Source organism: Pyxicephalus adspersus, chromosome 1 (assembly GCF_032062135.1).
Source record: "Pyxicephalus adspersus chromosome 1, UCB_Pads_2.0, whole genome shotgun sequence".
In the NCBI taxonomy this organism is placed as follows: Eukaryota; Metazoa; Chordata; class Amphibia; order Anura; family Pyxicephalidae; genus Pyxicephalus; species Pyxicephalus adspersus.
Window position 1 is genome coordinate 76,798,998 of NC_092858.1, and position 17,687 is coordinate 76,816,684.

General features: G+C 34.5%; 1 protein-coding gene across 1 annotated transcript in view; it reads left to right on the forward strand.

Moving 5' to 3' along the window:
• The window catches only part of ALCAM (activated leukocyte cell adhesion molecule), a gene marked incomplete in the record, with an annotated part of 53,792 nt that extends 36,449 nt beyond the window's left edge, over nt 1-17,343 (forward strand). Inside the window, 9 exon segments of the mRNA XM_072415133.1 lie at nt 515-644; nt 2,930-3,042; nt 4,097-4,229; nt 4,375-4,508; nt 5,434-5,566; nt 7,203-7,241; nt 7,700-7,805; nt 11,438-11,552; nt 12,527-17,343. Of these exon segments, the coding sequence (XP_072271234.1) occupies nt 515-644; nt 2,930-3,042; nt 4,097-4,229; nt 4,375-4,508; nt 5,434-5,566; nt 7,203-7,241; nt 7,700-7,805; nt 11,438-11,525 (876 nt within the window).
• Between the last annotated feature and the right edge of the window lie 344 nt (nt 17,344-17,687).

Sequence of the window (17,687 nt, forward strand, 5' to 3'; positions counted from 1 at the left end):
ATGGTAAGAACAAAGGAAAGAAAAATGGCTCTGGGCGATTGTCTTCATTCCAGGGATAAGGGCCTCATTTTAGGAATAAAGCATTTCCAAAGAGATAATGGCTAGTTCAGTGAAGAGTGAGGGGGTAGGTCATGTGTCAGCTGTCTGAGCTCTGTGTGTGGTTCAGGCTACACGTATTCATTTTTTAGTTCCTCTTAACTTCACCAGAACAGTAATCAGCACTGTAATGACATTTTAAAAAGACTAGTCACAGGTACCAGTGCTTTAGATGATTGTACCACTGCAGGAATAGAACTATAATATCGAAGGCACAGAATTGATTTTCAGGAATTCAAGGCAAAATGTATATCTGTCAAGGTCTTGCTAAGCCACACTTACCATTTCTAGATATTTCTCTATAAGATAACACAATTTCACATTTGAAGTTTAAGTCCACTTTAAAGTAATTTATTTATCTGTAATAATTTACATCTTTATGGTATTTACTTCATTTTTTTTTTTGTTTGTTTTTCAGGGTCAGGAAGAGGGAATACATAGTTCAAGTGCCTACCATATTACTGACATTAAAAGAAATGCAACTGGAGATTACAAGTGTTCCTTGTTAAATAAAATTATGATTGCTTCAACAATGGTTACAGTACATTGTAAGTAGACCCTACATTGATTTTGCCATTTGCATACTTGTTTGGCTTCTAAATGATAGTAAAACCCATGGGTTCATTTAGATTGCATTTTTTAAAATGAATAAACAAAAGTAAATGCCAGTTTCATATGTACAGGGACAGATAATTAGATTTTTTTTTTATCTTTATATATGTTCCCATGAGGATGGAATGACCTAAACAATCGTAAAAAAAATCCATTTTTAACTTTACTTGTATTTGCATATATTTTTATTTCTCTTCTAATAATCTATAAACATTTTATGTGTTTAAAATCCCCATATGTTATATGCAATATAATTAGTTTTGGTATATTGTGATGCTTACGTAATTAGATGGTTGAAGTCAGTTGAGATTAACCTCACTTCGCTAAATAATAATTTCCTAAGGTGACATATATTCTGATAAATAAACAGTCAATAGGCCTTTACTAACTATTCATTGATGTAAAAATCATTCACCATGGCATTCTATATAAGCAATGTGAATCTAGCTAAATGGTACCATTTTACATATTCTATTCTTTATAATAGTTAGATTTACTTTAAAATGTCATGAAAGTTGGACTTCTCATAAGTTCTGTGGCAGGTGTACAGACCTGTGAACACAAATACAAAGCTTAAAGCACTGGAGTTCTTAAAAATTATAATGGTATAGTTGGTGTGTAATGATGGGAATGCTTCTCTACTTTTTAAGACAGTGTTAGCATGTTAGCAGGTAAGGTGTCTGATATCCTTACTGGTTTCCCAATTTAATCATAGATTAGGTAGGATTTCCTTGCAGCTTTAGTGTTTTTATTAAGTGTCTGTTATATTTAATAGAAGTTAGTGGATGAAATGTTTTTATTACAAGTGGTAAAGTTTATAAGGTTTCAACTGATGAGCTTTCTTTAAAGCTTATGTTAAACCAGTATTACAAAGCAAGAAAAAAAAATTTAAAAATGCTAAATATATACAGAAATGTGTTTTATGTATTTGTCATGTTTACTATTGTGCTGTATTTTGGCTTGTTTTATGATCCCCTATTTAATGTACAGCGCTGCGTAATATGTTGGTGCTATATAAATCCTGTTTATTAATAATAATAATATTAATACTCAAGGCACATTTAAGGGTCTCATACACATCAGGTTTGTGCATGTTCATGAAAGATTATTTAAAGCTTAAGAAAATGAGTTTCATTTAACAATTACTTGGGGATGTTTTGGGGTTCCTCCTTAGGCTGTATATTGCTCTGGATCAGCCTAGATAAAATAAATTGTTTCCTATCTCCTAGACATCTTGTAGTGTCTAATCTGAAATATGTCTTTGTGTGCCGAAGTGTACCATTCTAATAATTGTAACAGTTGGGGAAATACATACATCGCATATATTAAACAAAATCATTGGGGACAATTTATTTTGTAAAGTTGTATTTTTATTTCTGATCTCCCCAGGGGCGATATTTTGTTTAATTCTTACAAAATGTCTGTCTGTTTAGGGACACTGAACACTTCTCAATACTAGGACTTTACCTATGCTTAGTGGGGAGCTCAACATGACATGCACCCAGTATCAGTTGTGGATTACCAGAGGCACAGTAATTAAAATTTAAGAAAATATCAATTGCCTTGATTAACCAAGGTAAATAACTTGAATGAGACTGACTTTATACACGCTGGTCAATCAAGGGAATATATAAGTAAGGGATAAGAAGGCTTAGAAAATAGGATGTATAGAGTATAAAATGTAGTCCCTATTTAATGTACAGCGCTGCGTAATATGTTGGCGCTATATAAATCCTGTTTAATAATAATAATAATAATAGTCTGTCTTTTGTGATTGACACAAAGAAAGGCAGTGACCTGGAACTATGAGCATTAGACCAGACAGCCCTTTTGTATACCTAGCCTTTTATGGCTAGAACATCAATTACAAAAATTGCAGATGTAGGGCAGGGTATTTCAACTCCCATGACTGTTTCCACATACATTGCATTTAGAAATATGTCAGCCAACACAAAACAGACCCCAGAATGACAATGTGCTTTTCTGATAGACCTTTCTATATACCAAGGTGACATGAAAGATCTCTGCTCTAACAGTATTATCACAGAACCAATGTTTAAAGTCTCTGATTCTTGTATGGAGGTTGTGTGAGGTAGACTTTGTAACATGTTGCTGCCTTGCTTTGCCTCCTATTGATTTTACTATGTGCGATTTTAAAAATAAAAACTGTTTTCCCCAATATATCGCTAATTGGCCTAATGCATTTGGGTGTTTTTTTCAGATTTGGATTTGTCGCTGACACCGAGCGGAGACATCACCAAACAAGTTGGAGACAGTCTTTCAGTTTCATGCATTCCGTCTGCTAGTAAAAATGTTTCAGTCACGTGGATGAAAGTAAGCTTTTGTGCAGTCCCTGTGCATTAGCCATAAAATAAATAACAAGGTTTTGCCATCCTACTACCCAAAATGTTTTGAAACCAAAGTGTAGTCAGAATAATAAATATATTTTTTTGTTAGCCAGTGTTATTAAAATGTTCCTGCCACCTCTACTTAAGCCTTGCATGTAACTGTGATGGTTCTTGCATTATTTGCAACTAAAAATAATTGACATAGAATGAGCAGGTTCATCTGTAGGGTGGTTCTGTATATAAATCTTTGCCTTTAGTAAGAACCAATTACCATAGGATCATATCCCATCAGTAATACACCCCCAACACTTTCGGAGCACTACTTTGAGCTGTATCTGTGCTAGCTGTCATTGTGTAAACCTTTTTCAGCAAAACAGAACCTAGCTTAAATCTTATGAGCTCTTTTCTGCCTACTCTTCAGCGGTTTGACTTCAAAACTGTGATAAATCTAATGAAGAAAATGGTATGATTTAAATGGATAATTTTGTCAGTAAGAAGGCATTTTATTCTCCTACTTCACATTGTACTGGTGGCGAGTTTTACTTTTACTCCTGCTGATGCATTTTGAGAAAAAGTGATGCAGGTCATGTAGAAGATCATCTCCAATTTAGTGCAGGAGTCCACTGCCACACACATACAAGCAGAGAAGTCTTTGTGTTAGAAATACTTTACATGGCAAGACTGTGTTGTAAAATTTGGCACTGTTCTCCTGTATAAAGTTTAGTTGATGTGGTGGTGCACAGAGTGAAATATATAGATGTCATGGAAAATGTAATCCCTTACATAACTTCAATAATGTATCCAAATATTAAAGAGCAAAAAAAACTGCAAATGGACTTCTCCCGCCACTTTATCCTCTACCACAAAGTTTTACATTTTCCTGACAAAATAGTCAAAGGACCTTGTCTGTAGCTGAAAGGCAAGAAAGGGTGATTTGTCTTTTAGTTTATTCATATTTCCCCTTTATCTTCTATTATTTGTGGAGCCCAACATAATAAACATTGTAAACTAGAACTAGCTTTTTCTGGTTTTTTTGACAGAACCAAAAAATCCTTGCACAGCCGTCTTTCACAAATCTACAATACAGAGATTCAGGTGTTTATGAATGTGAGACCAGTCTTATGGAAGTTGATGGTCTGAGAAGGAAAAAGACATTGAGACTCACTGTGGAAGGTTGGTAAACTCCATTAGTTAAATCTAGTGTCTTGTTTAGGGTTCAAGCCACAATATGGTCACCTATATAAAACTATACTATATACTATACCTATGTAAAACGTTTTTTCTCCGTCAATGCATAATTTGTCATTTTCTCTTTCAGGAAAACCACGGATTAAGCTCTCAAAAAAGACAAATGCTGATGGAAGGTCAAAAACGATCCTTTATGAGGTAGATGGCTTTCCAAAGCCTGAAGTGCAGTGCGTCAGATTGGGCAACGATTTATACTTAAATAAAGTAAGTCATGCATGCTATTTACTTGTTGTATATGTTATATATTTGCATTTACATTTCTTTTGAAAGGCTTTTTTAACATAGGTTGACCGTAATGTAGTGAATGCTGCTTCTGTTTATTGGCAGCCTTTTTTTTTTTTTTTGTGCACATGCCTGAACAAATATAAAAGTTTTCTGGTATGAAGACAACAGGCAGTACTCCTAAATAAGCATGGCGCTGATCCCTGCATTGTAAATAAGTTGTATATTTGCTGCCTATAGGTCTTTAGGTGATACACCATTAATAGATTAAATAGTAATGTTTTATTGATCATGGCAAATTAGGGTGAACATTCTCCATCACATTTCAGTCTGAATTTATTTCCTCCTGTTTGATAATTATTGATTTATAGAATCTTTGTTATTAATAAACATTATGGAACCTAAACTGTAATTCATTTATAATTTGTTGTAAATCTATGTAGTGTATACCCATTTGTAAATGAAGTGCTTGACAGTCTTTGCCGACAATAAAAAATGTCTCAGTATTTTACTACCCATTGCAAAGGAAGTAAACTCTTGTTATGAATGTAGTATTTTCAGCTAATTGCATGTCAGTTGAATTTTCTGCTCCGTTAAAAAAAAAAAAGTAATGTAAAACAAAGGTTAAAGTCATGAGTGACCCACCATTCAAGTTGACTCCCTTTATAAATACTGCACTGGCCCTAAATTATTGTAATTGGCTTACCATCACTTATGTTTATTGGGAAATGTACACTGTTGTGTGAATGTAACACAAGTTATAGCTACTGCACTGATGAAATGGCCAGGATTCACTCATGCAATAGCTTTTATGAGGCTCCATTTGTCACTGTGCCTAATGTATTGTGAACCATTTGCCGAGAAAGGAGAAATTGACTTTGCCATTACTGTATTTCTCCTATTACAGACTGAAGAAACTATGTTAAGCAATGGAAAATATTCTGCCAAAATTATCATTTCCCCAGAAGAGAACGTTACTATCATTTGCAGTGCTGAAAACAAATTGGGACGAGAGTCTCATTCATTAAATGTCTCTGCTAGTAAGTACTGAACAGGTTTTATGGTGTAATTCTTGTCCTTGTTTGATGACATATGTCTTTCTGCCAGTAAATGTATTCATTCATGTACCAGATGTTTTGTTTATCCATTTAAATGTTACCATAGTTGTACTTAAAGGGTATTTCTACTTTACCTATAGATTCACCCAGTACCCCCTTGAACCTATCAATAATAAAGATCCTAGTTTCTACAAGATTGATTTTCATGCCGGTATTAACCTTAAGTGAACCACATTTTAATGGCTCACGTTTTGTTTGTCTTGCAGGTTTGCAAGTAGCATTACTAGGAAAAGTCATAGGGTATATGGCTAATGTCCCTGCTTTTAGGTTTGTTGCTGTTCAGGGATATCTTATAGACCAGTACTCAATGAGCTTAGAGGCTGTAAATGACTTTTATTGCCCCACAAATCTGATCCCAGCAGTGAAGCAGTTCATATGGCACAGAGCTGACACAATTTAATTAGTGTCTGTCCCAAGACTTTAGATTACAACACCGAATTAGTTTCTGGTAATGTAATTCATCTTGTGTCTCCTTTACGCTCACATTTAAGGTTAATCGTTATACAAGTTTTACATTACATAGTGATAGTATAGTGTTTACTCAACGAGCACCTCTTTAATTTGCTTCGTTATTGCAGTATTTATTTTACCGTAAAGTCCTATTTTATGTGCCATTTTTGTAGAAAGAGGAGATTTATTTATTCTTAACATGGTCCCTAGTTCCATCACTGTCTCTTGAGGAGCTCACACTTTGTACCTACCATAGTTGGCCACTGAGACACACTGGTGTGTGGTGAGGTGATAGTTGTTGAATCACAGGAAGTTCATTGCTTTGATTGACTTTATCAACTCCTAAACTCAAATTGACAGCAGAAAAGTGAAGCTCAGCCATTGTGTAGCACTACAAAGCAAGAATTATAACCCTCAAGTGTAAAGAAAATTTGTTTTTCATCATGCCCAGAAATATTTTCCAAGCTTTATAAGCATTAACCGATATTTTACATATCTATAAAAACAATTAAACAATAACACATTACTTCTAATGCAATGCAAACAACAACAGGTTTTTATAACATATATATATCTATATCCTATTCACCTTGTGCTGTTTGAAACAATATAGTATGAGCTGGGATTCCCTTTAAAAGCCTGGTTTTCCATTTTACCATAGTCTGATATATGTTGTGTAGCATGGTGCGTATGTATGGAAGGATGTCCCTGTTTCAAGACGAAATTTAGTATGGCAGCTTCATCAGAGTTAAATTGCTGCAGAAAGAGCCATTAGGCCTCTGAAAATGCATAATTATTACAGGTATGAAGATCTGATTTAAAACATCTCTTTGGTGTTAGCTGCGAACTGGGAATTTATACTATTCATTTCTCCTTTGTCTGTATTAACCTTGTCATTCTAAATAGAGGAGGATTCTGTAAAGAATCTTTACTGAGTCAGTTACATATTAGATCAATGAAAAAGTGAAACATTTTCTCATTTGACTTGCACTAAGGGATAAGTCATTTTACTGTTACAGATTAAAGAACATTATGGTGCTGAAGGTGACTCTTAGGTTATCAGGAATATTTTTTTTTTTTAATTCCACCTCTCAATTTTTCATTTCAGTCAGCTTTCCAGAAACAGATGATCATATTGATAAAAGTGGTAAGTAGAGTAGTAGAGTAAGGTCTTCTCCTCTCCACAGCCTCTGCAGTTTCCTGCTTGTTTACCTTTCTTTAATAACCTCATACTTTTGCACTGCAAAAGTTCCATATAGAGGACTATCTTTCTGCTGCACTTTAATTCCTAACTTCTTGTTTCCCTACCTATTAAATGTAATGTTCTATTATTTTCATAATGTATAATTCTATGTATATTAAATAGATAGTGATATGTATGATGAAATACAGTTAGTGACAATGTGACAGTTTGTGCAAATGTGACATGATGATTGAAAGCTTGTCTGAAATTCACCACCGTGTCTCATGTTTTTAAATGGATTCACTGTTTAATTTTCTGGATTTGTGTGTCTGTATTTTTTTTTTATCCTGATAATAGCGGCAACAGAATGCAATATTGATTGTATTGATTAAGACTTTGTTTTCTGAAAACCATATTCCTAGGTGACAATAATGATCATGCAAAGCTCATTGTGGGAATTGTTGTTGGTCTTTTACTCGCTGCACTGGTTGCTGGTTTAGCCTACTGGATCTATGTTAAGAAATCAAGGTAAGTTGGTGTTTTTTTTCCCCCATCATTTCTCTAGTATGTAAATGTCTTATTAGCGTTTTTAAATGCATGCATGAGAAATAAATATTTACTAGTTATATTCTATCTGTTTGTAAAAAGTCTTTATGTTATTATTGGAGTTTGTGTTTTTTGCCTTGGAAATATTAGTTCTGAAACAAAAGTAATATGTTAAAAAAACTGCAGTCTGCAAACCTTCGTTAGTAGTTACTTTGCAGATATTAGGATCTGTAGTTTACTCGTTTCAAGTTTCAGAACTTCTGAGTAGTTATTATTTTACTAGGGCTTTAGTCTGATGGAAACTAATGGGGACTCAATTTGGCGATTCATGTGTGCAATGGCTTTTAAGATTTGTGGTTAGCATATGGATTTAGGATTTTTTGATTGTACATCTAACATCTGTTCTTTTGTGTTTTTCATGAGTCATTAGTCTAATATTGTAATATAATACTTATATATGTAATGTAGTGGCTGATTCTGTAGCACTGGAATAGTGATTTTAGTGATAGTATGGTCATTTTGCCATCTTCTTTGGGAATCTTCTTCTGTTGAGATTGTCAGATGCATATCTCTAACCTGTCTTTGACCCCTGGCAGTGTATGCACCATTCTGAGCATTTTCTTATGGGATTTTGTAGTATCTGATGATCTATTTACAATGCTTAAATAATGTTTTTGTAATGATCACAGTTCTATAAGGAATCTAATTTACTTTATTTAATGTCCTAGAAATTCAAATCAGAATTTATTTTGCTTGTGTTGTGTAACTGAAAGGCTTAACCTAACAAAAGCTTTATAGTTGAATCTGCATCTGTGGCTACACTGTATGGAAGTATAAGAATAATGTGTCCATATGCCAATGTATATCTGCTTGGTTGTTTTAGTGTATCATGCACAAGGCATTCCCTGCAGCTAAAGTATATCTCTGATTTATCCCTTGTCTGTATTACCTACACAGCGTTGCTATTTATGGTGATCTGTATATGTAAAATGTAGTATTTATTCCACATTTGTTGTGCTCCTGGTTGATGTACATTCATGTTCACACAGCTGTATATATTGTTTGACAGTCAGACAAGTGGAATGTTTATTTTGTATTTGAATAAATGCATGCAAATATTGAGCAGACGCCTTGGGATCTATGTCTGTTCTATTGTCTGTTAGAAGAGTTGGATACTTGTATAACCTGTATAGGTTAAAGTTAAAATGTACCAATAACTGTTCACCATTAATGGTTAATCTATCAGAACAATATGAATTTGAGCTGATGCTGCTCTATGTAATGGGCCTGATTTATTAAAGCTCTCCAAGACTGGAGGAAATAGACTTTTATCAATTATGCTGGGTGATCCAGCAAACCTGGAATGGATATGGTCCAGGACTGAAAGCATTTGCTAGCTAAATACTTTTAAGCAATCCATTCCTGGTTTACTGGATCACCCAGCTTCACTGATGAAAGTGTTTCTTCTCCAGTTTTGGACAGCTTTATTAAATCAGGCCCAATGTATCCAATGTTGTGTTTTTTTTACCATTGCTTGGGCTTATTGTTCTTTTAGCTCCACTAAGAAGTGATTCAGTGATGTGCAGGATAAAAAGATGAGTTAGACAGCTGTATACTGTAGCAGACTATTTGCTGGGCTAGAAAGTAGGGCAAAATGGCCCTCTACATTGCATCCTCACTTATTATTTTATCTTTTGGTTTGCATTGAGAAGCAACAAACTGATTACTTTACTCCTTGTTGTAGCTGATGTACTGATACTGAGAATTATTGTCATAAATGGTCTCAGTATGTCAAGAATAAGGTAATTATTTATCTCCATGCACAACCTAAACCTTTGGTGACCCAATAATGCTTCAAACCTTTCTAAAAGTAAACAGGTCTTATTTTTTAATACACAAAACTTGGCATCAGATTCCCCAGAATTCTGTTAATCAGCATATATATTTGATCCTTTACTTGGTATTTGTTTTACTGCTGGTTAATATAAAATAAGTATAGATTCATTGAGATTTGCAGGTAAAAGAGGGGATATTAAAGCTATGGCCATGTTTCATCTTATAGGCCAGTGTGAATTAGTAGCGCAGGGAACATTTTTTACTGCTTATGGAAGAATTGTGATAAATTGTTTCTCATTCTGTAGTTGTAAATTTAATGCAAGCTATCTGTAATTAATTATATCTTAGTCAAGGAAAAAAATCTTTACTGTTAATTAATCACCTCTCTTACTTTAGTTAAAGTGTTTGTTCATGTGCTGCTGGCTAATGGATAACCTAAGTATACATGGCAACACTATATGAAAAACATTTCTAATAAAATGTATCAGGCACAGATTAATACTTTTGTTTTTCTGTAAAGGGAAATGTTCCGAAGTGAAACAGGGAAGCTTCCTTTGCCAACTACTGCAGTGGTTGGGCTCCTTACAGTCATGCAGACCCTCTTCTCTAAATTATATAAATCCTTATTGTGGAAATTTCCATTTCAAGACCTATTGGGGTTACCATTGTAATTGGGGACATTTTTTCACCTCCAATTTGATATACATCTAATACAAAAAATCTGAAAGTGGTCGTTTTTTCCTATAGATGCCATGACATTCTGTTTCCCCCTCAAAAGGACAAAGTTCACTGCAATAATAAAATCTTACTAAAGAATCTCTTTCCTTTGCTAGTGTAAGAACAGCATTTTAACTGGAGTTTATTTGAAAAATGTTTGCAGAAATATAGAAGGTTTTCATTGTATCTGTTGTACTAGGTAGATTTCTAGCTAAGGATATGTACAAACTTTTAGAGGTACATAATTTCATGTTTAATTTCCACCTGACAAATACGGTAGTTATCATTCTGTTCTAAGGAAATGTTGCCAAGCAACTCCATATTGATATCTCACCTTCTCAGGGTTGGTGGAACACCGCGTACTGCTTTGTTTGAATTTGTTCATAAAATACATAATGTATTCCACATACAAAAATGTGCAGGTGCTGAATCCCTTATTACAAATCTCTGGCAAATGCATTTTTATATGACCCCTAACTGTTTGATCTGTGTCACTCCTCTCTACTTGTGCACTTACTGTACTTCCCCTCATCAGCTAGTAGTCAGTGTTCTTCCTGTCTAGACGTTTACTTGCATATGATCTTTTTTTTTTGTCTGCAACTTTATGAAAAGTCTTTTGGAGTGTATCTCTTTGTCATATAATGTACCTAAAGCTTGGGGTACACTTTTTCTTCACTCTGTACGGGGTTCCATGGAAATGAAGGGGGTCGGGGCAGTGCCCTCTGCAGTGCCATACAGGGCACATACCATGATAGCAATATTGCCAGAACTCAAACTTCTAGTGAAGGAAGATGGTTCATTAAACTGTCTGCTGCAAAATGTTCTATTCTCTGCTATATTTTTTTTTCTGTTCTATTGATACCCGTTTTCCAGGAGCAATGCTTCTCAATAAAATCAACAAAAATGTAGATACAACTGTAATGTATTGCAAAGCAGATCAAAAGCTACCCATAACGAACTCCATCCAACAAAAAAAAAAAAAATTATATCTAAATCATGTATTTTGCTGCAACATTTGTATTCTGCAGTATAATTAACCTCTTTTTTTTCCTGTTTTGTAGTTCAGCATCAAAACATGTAGGAAAAGAACTTGGTAACACAGAAGAAAACAAAAAATTAGAAGAAAATAATCATAAAACAGAACCATAAGAACTTTATAAAAGCTAAATACTCAAGGTAAGTTTTTTTTTTTTTTGTCCTAAATCATACCGCCATGTTAATCCATTCTCCTAAATATGGTTGGCTGAACCAGTTTGTGAATGTTCCTGATTGTGCAAATAGCTTAGACAGATCACGGTCATAAGGGTATACACAGTTTCTATTTTCCTTGTTTCCTGCTGTCTCCACCCTCTTCCCATTATGTACAGATAAGGTAATCAGTACTTATATGCAGGCACACTGCTTGCTGCATTTGGGCCTGCATGGTGTTTATGAACCTTGCCACCATATGTTTTGCAATGTCTCTATCTGAACTCTGATACTCCCTTATATATTATACAGTTAGGAAAGGTAATGGATATCTTGTTTGCCGGTGTCCACATTACATCAAGAAGGAACAAAATTGCACATATGAAAGTTCAAAGTATAAATAGGAATTTACCTGTATGGTAGTATTAAGTCCTGGAAATAATGTGTGGCCCTGGACAGTGGCAAGCAATTGTGACTTGCAACTTAGGTGTAATGTCTCTGTTTGTAGAAAGGTTGGGGAAACCGTGTAATTGTTACAGTTTCATAGACTTTTTTGGAACGTCTACTCACATAAATTAGGTCTATGTCAGTGGTCGCTAACCTTTTCGGACCTACGGACCACTAAATTTACAGGCTCCGGACCTTGCATACGCAAGGACACTCAAAGGAGAAGAAACTTCCCCTAGAGTGACATCATGGTGCTAGAACCCACCCACCACCCTGAGCCTGCAATCCATATGGGGGACATGGTCTGTGGCTCTGGCCGGTGCGCTCCTTCTCTTGACCTCGCTGAGGGGTCCAGAACACTGACCACTGACCAGAACTGTGGACCACCAGTCAGCGACCCCTATTCTATGTTTAATTACATCTTGCAGACTCTTAGATCGGGCTGATCTGCATAATATTTTCTCACAGTTCACAGTAGTAAATTTTATTATTTTGTTTTTTGTTTTTTTTTGCAGGGAAACCATGATGAGCAGTTTTAAGCATGAATATGGATTGTGGTTAATGGAATACATAAAGGAACTGCAAATGTTCACGGTCAAAGTATTAAACATTTGAACCAAGTTATCACAGGATAATGACAAAAACTGCAAAGGATCAGCAGAAAAACTGTTCCAACAGCCATGATGATAGCTTACCATGTTGTGTTCTTTTTTTTTTCTCCTTTTTTTTTTCCTTTTTCTTTTTTTTATGTAAATGTCTGCACTGAAAATTTTTGTTTGCCTTTTATGTAAATTTTTTTACGTAGCTATTTTTATACACTGTAAGGCTTTGTTCTGGGAGTTGCTGTTAATCAGATGTATAGCATATTGTTTTTATTTTTATGACACTGTTTGATGCCCAGGTACATTTTGAATTCTGATTGCTATCGGTAAAACTTCAAAGACAATACACTAAGATTTACCAATTTCTTAAATTTTTTTGTTTTTCCTGTATTCTTTTAGGTCATCTCTTTAAACCTATGCTTTAGATTTTTGCGTTCACTTTAATGAGAACTATTTGGGTTTGTAAGCCCATGTCCCTTACCAGTGGATAACGTATTCCACACACACCTACAGTCAATAAAATGTTGATATTTTACCGATAGCATTTTAGAATAAAATGGTGTTCACAACATTAATCCTAAAGTGACTGGAATCCTGTTTTTTGTTGTCCACTGCCTTACAAATATCACAGTTTTGGGGGAAAATTTATATTGCAACAATATGGTGCCCCAATTGTCCACCGAAAGAGTATATTTTACTCTTATAGGAGAAGGTTATTATTGAAGGACCCATGTAACTTATATAGATACTTTCTTTCATGCTGTTTTTATCATTTTGATGACATATTTAATTTTTTTTTGACTTGTTTATATTTTCAGGGGAAATGAAATGGATGCCATTGTCCTTGTTGCCTAGGCTAAGCTTTAAAAGTAATTTTCTCACTTTCTGTATCATGGGATCTGTACACCTCCAGCAGATTCGCTTTTTGCACATTTTTATCACTGAAACGATACTCACATTTTGGTCTTGAGGCACAATTTTAATTCTTCTTATCCATATAATTATGAATCACATGATACAAGTGTAGCAGAGACTACACATAAAAGTGCTTCAATGGCTGTTTAGATTTCATATTTTGCAAACTAGGATTGCTGCTGTAAAGACAGTAGCATTAAGCAGCTTGTTTATTTTGCTGGACACAGAAAATTAGAAAATTGAGTCCACTGGCAGCTTAATGCTATAATCTTTACCCAACGGCACCTGCTCCGCAGTGCGTTGCAGATCAGAAAGGGTCTCATTTGCTTTATGGTTTTAGTTGGATTAACCACTACAGATTACGGATGCACCTTCACATCTTGTGTTAACCGGTACATAATTTATCAGTCAATATCTAAAACAATAAAATGTCTTTCTTCTTTTTTTTTTTTTTTGTTAAATTTGTAACTTTATAAAGACAATATGTGGACTGTTCAATCCGTGTACACATGGTATTGTAAATGGACAGCAACTAAAGCGTTGGATATCGCAAGATGTATTTCATCCTCTGTAAAGCTGAAACATGTTTCCAGAGAATGTACATAAAGTGTATTTACTAAAAAATTATAATTGTCTGCAAGGGTCAGAGTTCAATGATTATCACAGATTGTGTGGATTTAAGAAAAAAAAAAAACTTGTAATTTTGTTTTGCTAACTGTGTTTTTATTTCAATTTCTGATAAGATATTTGCTGAAGAGACATCTTTACTCATATGAGTTATTCCACCAAAACAGATATTTAATTTGAGAATAGGTACTGCTGTGTCATTTTACCCACCACATTTTTAGTCCCTTCATACACATAATTAACTCCATATTTGTAGTGCACCAAAACAATACCCACAATGCGTGTTTCTGCTTTAATGTGACATTACCAACAACCCTGAAAATAGTGATATTTATACATATATATAAATTTATTTTGGAATTAGGCTGATTTGAGTGTAAAATTCAAACATTGCAATGCACATTCAAGAAAGCCTTAATAACAAATGTCAGAAATACACCACAAATGCCCACATACCATAGCCCTAAAAGAGCTCCATTGCTGCTTTATCCTATGTAAAAAACATTTATTATTCTGCAAGAAAGAGACACCCTTAAGATTATACCTTCAGGAGCATGGGAGACACCTCCCCCCAGCGCCCCAAAAAAGGCACCCATGCCAACATGGTAAACATTATACAAGCTGAATATAAAGTCAGGTTTTAGTAGATTCTAACAATTTAAAAACTTCTGCTGTATGTTTTCTTTAAAGCCATGAAGTCTAATTTCTTCTCAAAATCTTTAGACTTATAGGTGAATGAAGGCGACTTTGATAATGTTTATAGTAGGTAAATACTAAGTGTTCATAGACATATCCACTTTAATACCTTGGGGAGGGACAGAGCTATCAACAACAGTAGTGTCCTCAAGACAACTGAAAGCCCAAAGGCAGAATACTTTTAAAATACACATTATTGGGTTGTGTAGCTGTTGGGGAGTTTTTAACTTAATCTAATCATGTAATATGACATTTTTGTGGATTTTTAAATTTCATTATCGAATTTCCTTCAGTGGATCTTATCTTGGTATTGGTATGGTGAGAATGTTAGGGTAAGTGATTAAAAATGGTAATCTAGTTATGCAACCATAGATGACCAGAATCACTAATCGTGCTTTCAGTCTTTAAGGTTAGAAGTGTGTACAAGAAAAACGTTCTCAGGAAAGAAAATCCAAATATGAAATTATTTCTAGTATTTCAAAATGTCCCTGATATCCCTCTAGATATGTATGTATCCTACAATGTACCATACTTAAACAAAAATTAAGGGAGCCTGTTCGCTCCCTCCCCCATCTGTAGCTAGGTGCAAAACTTGAGGGAGAGAAGGATAGCAAACACTCCAGAAATAAAAAATTGTACTATTTTGAGCTAACATAAGTACTGAGGTACAGCTATGGGTTTAAACCCATCCTCCCTATAAAATTCTCTCAACTGCATAGCTATGTCCCAGCTCTTACTGAAGTTCAAAAGTTTTGCTTTATAAAATAGAGTTTGAATGATCCTATTATTACACCACCCCATGGGATCCTGGTTGTGCCTTCTTTGTGTCTGCATGTGACTTTGTAAATATAAGAACTTTCAAAACAGGGCGAGCCACTGATGAACCCAAAACAGATTTACTAGAATGGGCTATATAAGTGAAAAGGTCTATATATGAAAAAAAAAAAAAAAACTTTATTTTCCTTGATAAATTAAAAGAGCTTATGTTCTTGTTAAAGAGGATCTATTTTCTTAAAAGTACTAAGTTTTAATTAGTTCAGTAGCTGAAAAACATTTGTGTTCTGAACAATCAAAACCGCATGGCTTTTGGTCTTCAAAGTAATGCTAAGCCTCCACAATGTTATTTTTCAATACCATCATCAGCTTGAACTGATTCTGGCAATCCACTACATATACTCAACGTACTATCCATTTGTTCAATAACAGTTTTTAACTATGATCACTCTTACCATATATCTGAACGGAAATATCAATTATACCACAAAAAAAGTGGTTTAAAATTTAAAATGATGATTAATCAACACACCAATTTTCAATTACCATTCTGCCTGAATATTGATTTTATTTTTTTTTCAGAGAAAGTATGTATGCTAGATTGGAAATATTTTGACAAGCATTAATATGGATGCAGAATACAGCCTAACAAATTTGCAACTCCTAAACAGTAATTTAGCTCTTCACATACAATAGGTTCTACCTCTGGTATGACTTACTGTTCCATCCATGTGTTGGTACATGCAAGAAGAGAAGGCCGACGAGTACTGATCTATCCCATGCAAGATGACAAAGCACCACTCTAGGAACCTCATGTAGAGATGAATCCTGCTGCAGAGTAGAACCTGAGGGTCCCTAGGCTATTCTTAATGAGATATAGGCAATGGGAAATGAGTTTGAAAGGTTTTAAACAGACAAGGCAGTTTCTAATCTTTTCTTATAAATTCAGTGAAAATCATCCCAATGGGATTAGATCCTAACATTTTCAAAACATTTGAACATTCTACAGCCTTCACTTGTTTCCATGTTCATGCTTTTCTTCAAATGTTAGCTCTTCTTGCCTTGCAATATGTCATGCACACAGTATCAATCATTCTTTTGGGAGATACTCTACTGCATAGTACACTTAAAAAGCTGCAAGAGGAGCTTTTATCTGTTTTTTTTTTTTTTTCAAAAAAAATGTGGAGATGTTACTGTAACCTAATTTAGGAAATGGAAACTAGGAGGCTGACAGTCTACATTCAAAACAGTAAACACATTTCTAATAAGATTTGGTAAAATTATATTGTTTGGCCACATCCCTGTTGCTTACACCTTGTGAATTAATGCCTTGTTGTCCAATATTACACTGCATCACATTAGCTAGTTATCTGAACTTGGAATAGCTCCTTTTTGCCTTTCCTGATGTGTTTTTCAAGTACTCCTCAATTATTCTAAAATACGGTATGCATTTTTACATTGTATGCATTTTAGCTTGCACTTTTTTACTTTTACTTTTATATGTTAATTCCAATTTTGAAAACTGATTATGCACAGTACACTGGCTTTTATTTATAATTTCCATGCGCAATTTAGATGTTGCATCACACATTTTGTATTCTAAGGGAAATATTTACATCTGAGGTCTGAGTACAAAAATTTGAGTACTATGGTAAGTGGCTTTGGCACACAACACCCCCTAAAACTGCATTGTAAATTAATAAAGCGGAACTAAACTCTGTTATTCACTTGTGACAGTTCTCTCGCAGGGGGCTGATAGCTTTCTTTACTTCATTTTTGCAAAACTCCTGCATGAATATCCTTGGAAACAAGGGGTGATCAGGCAGATAGGAGGGATTCTTGCAAAAGGGGCATCACCTTCCTCCTGCAAAATGTAGCTGATCAGGTATTCTTAAAAGTAGAACTTTATTTCTGCTTTAATAGAGCAAACTGAAGAAAAAGCTCAGAACCTTTGAAGACCATTGAAAGGGGTGTTTAATGGTCTGGCCATATTTGAAAATTGGTACTACACAAAGCATTGCATATAATTATATTTAAATTTTTTCCATTAATATATTAAAGT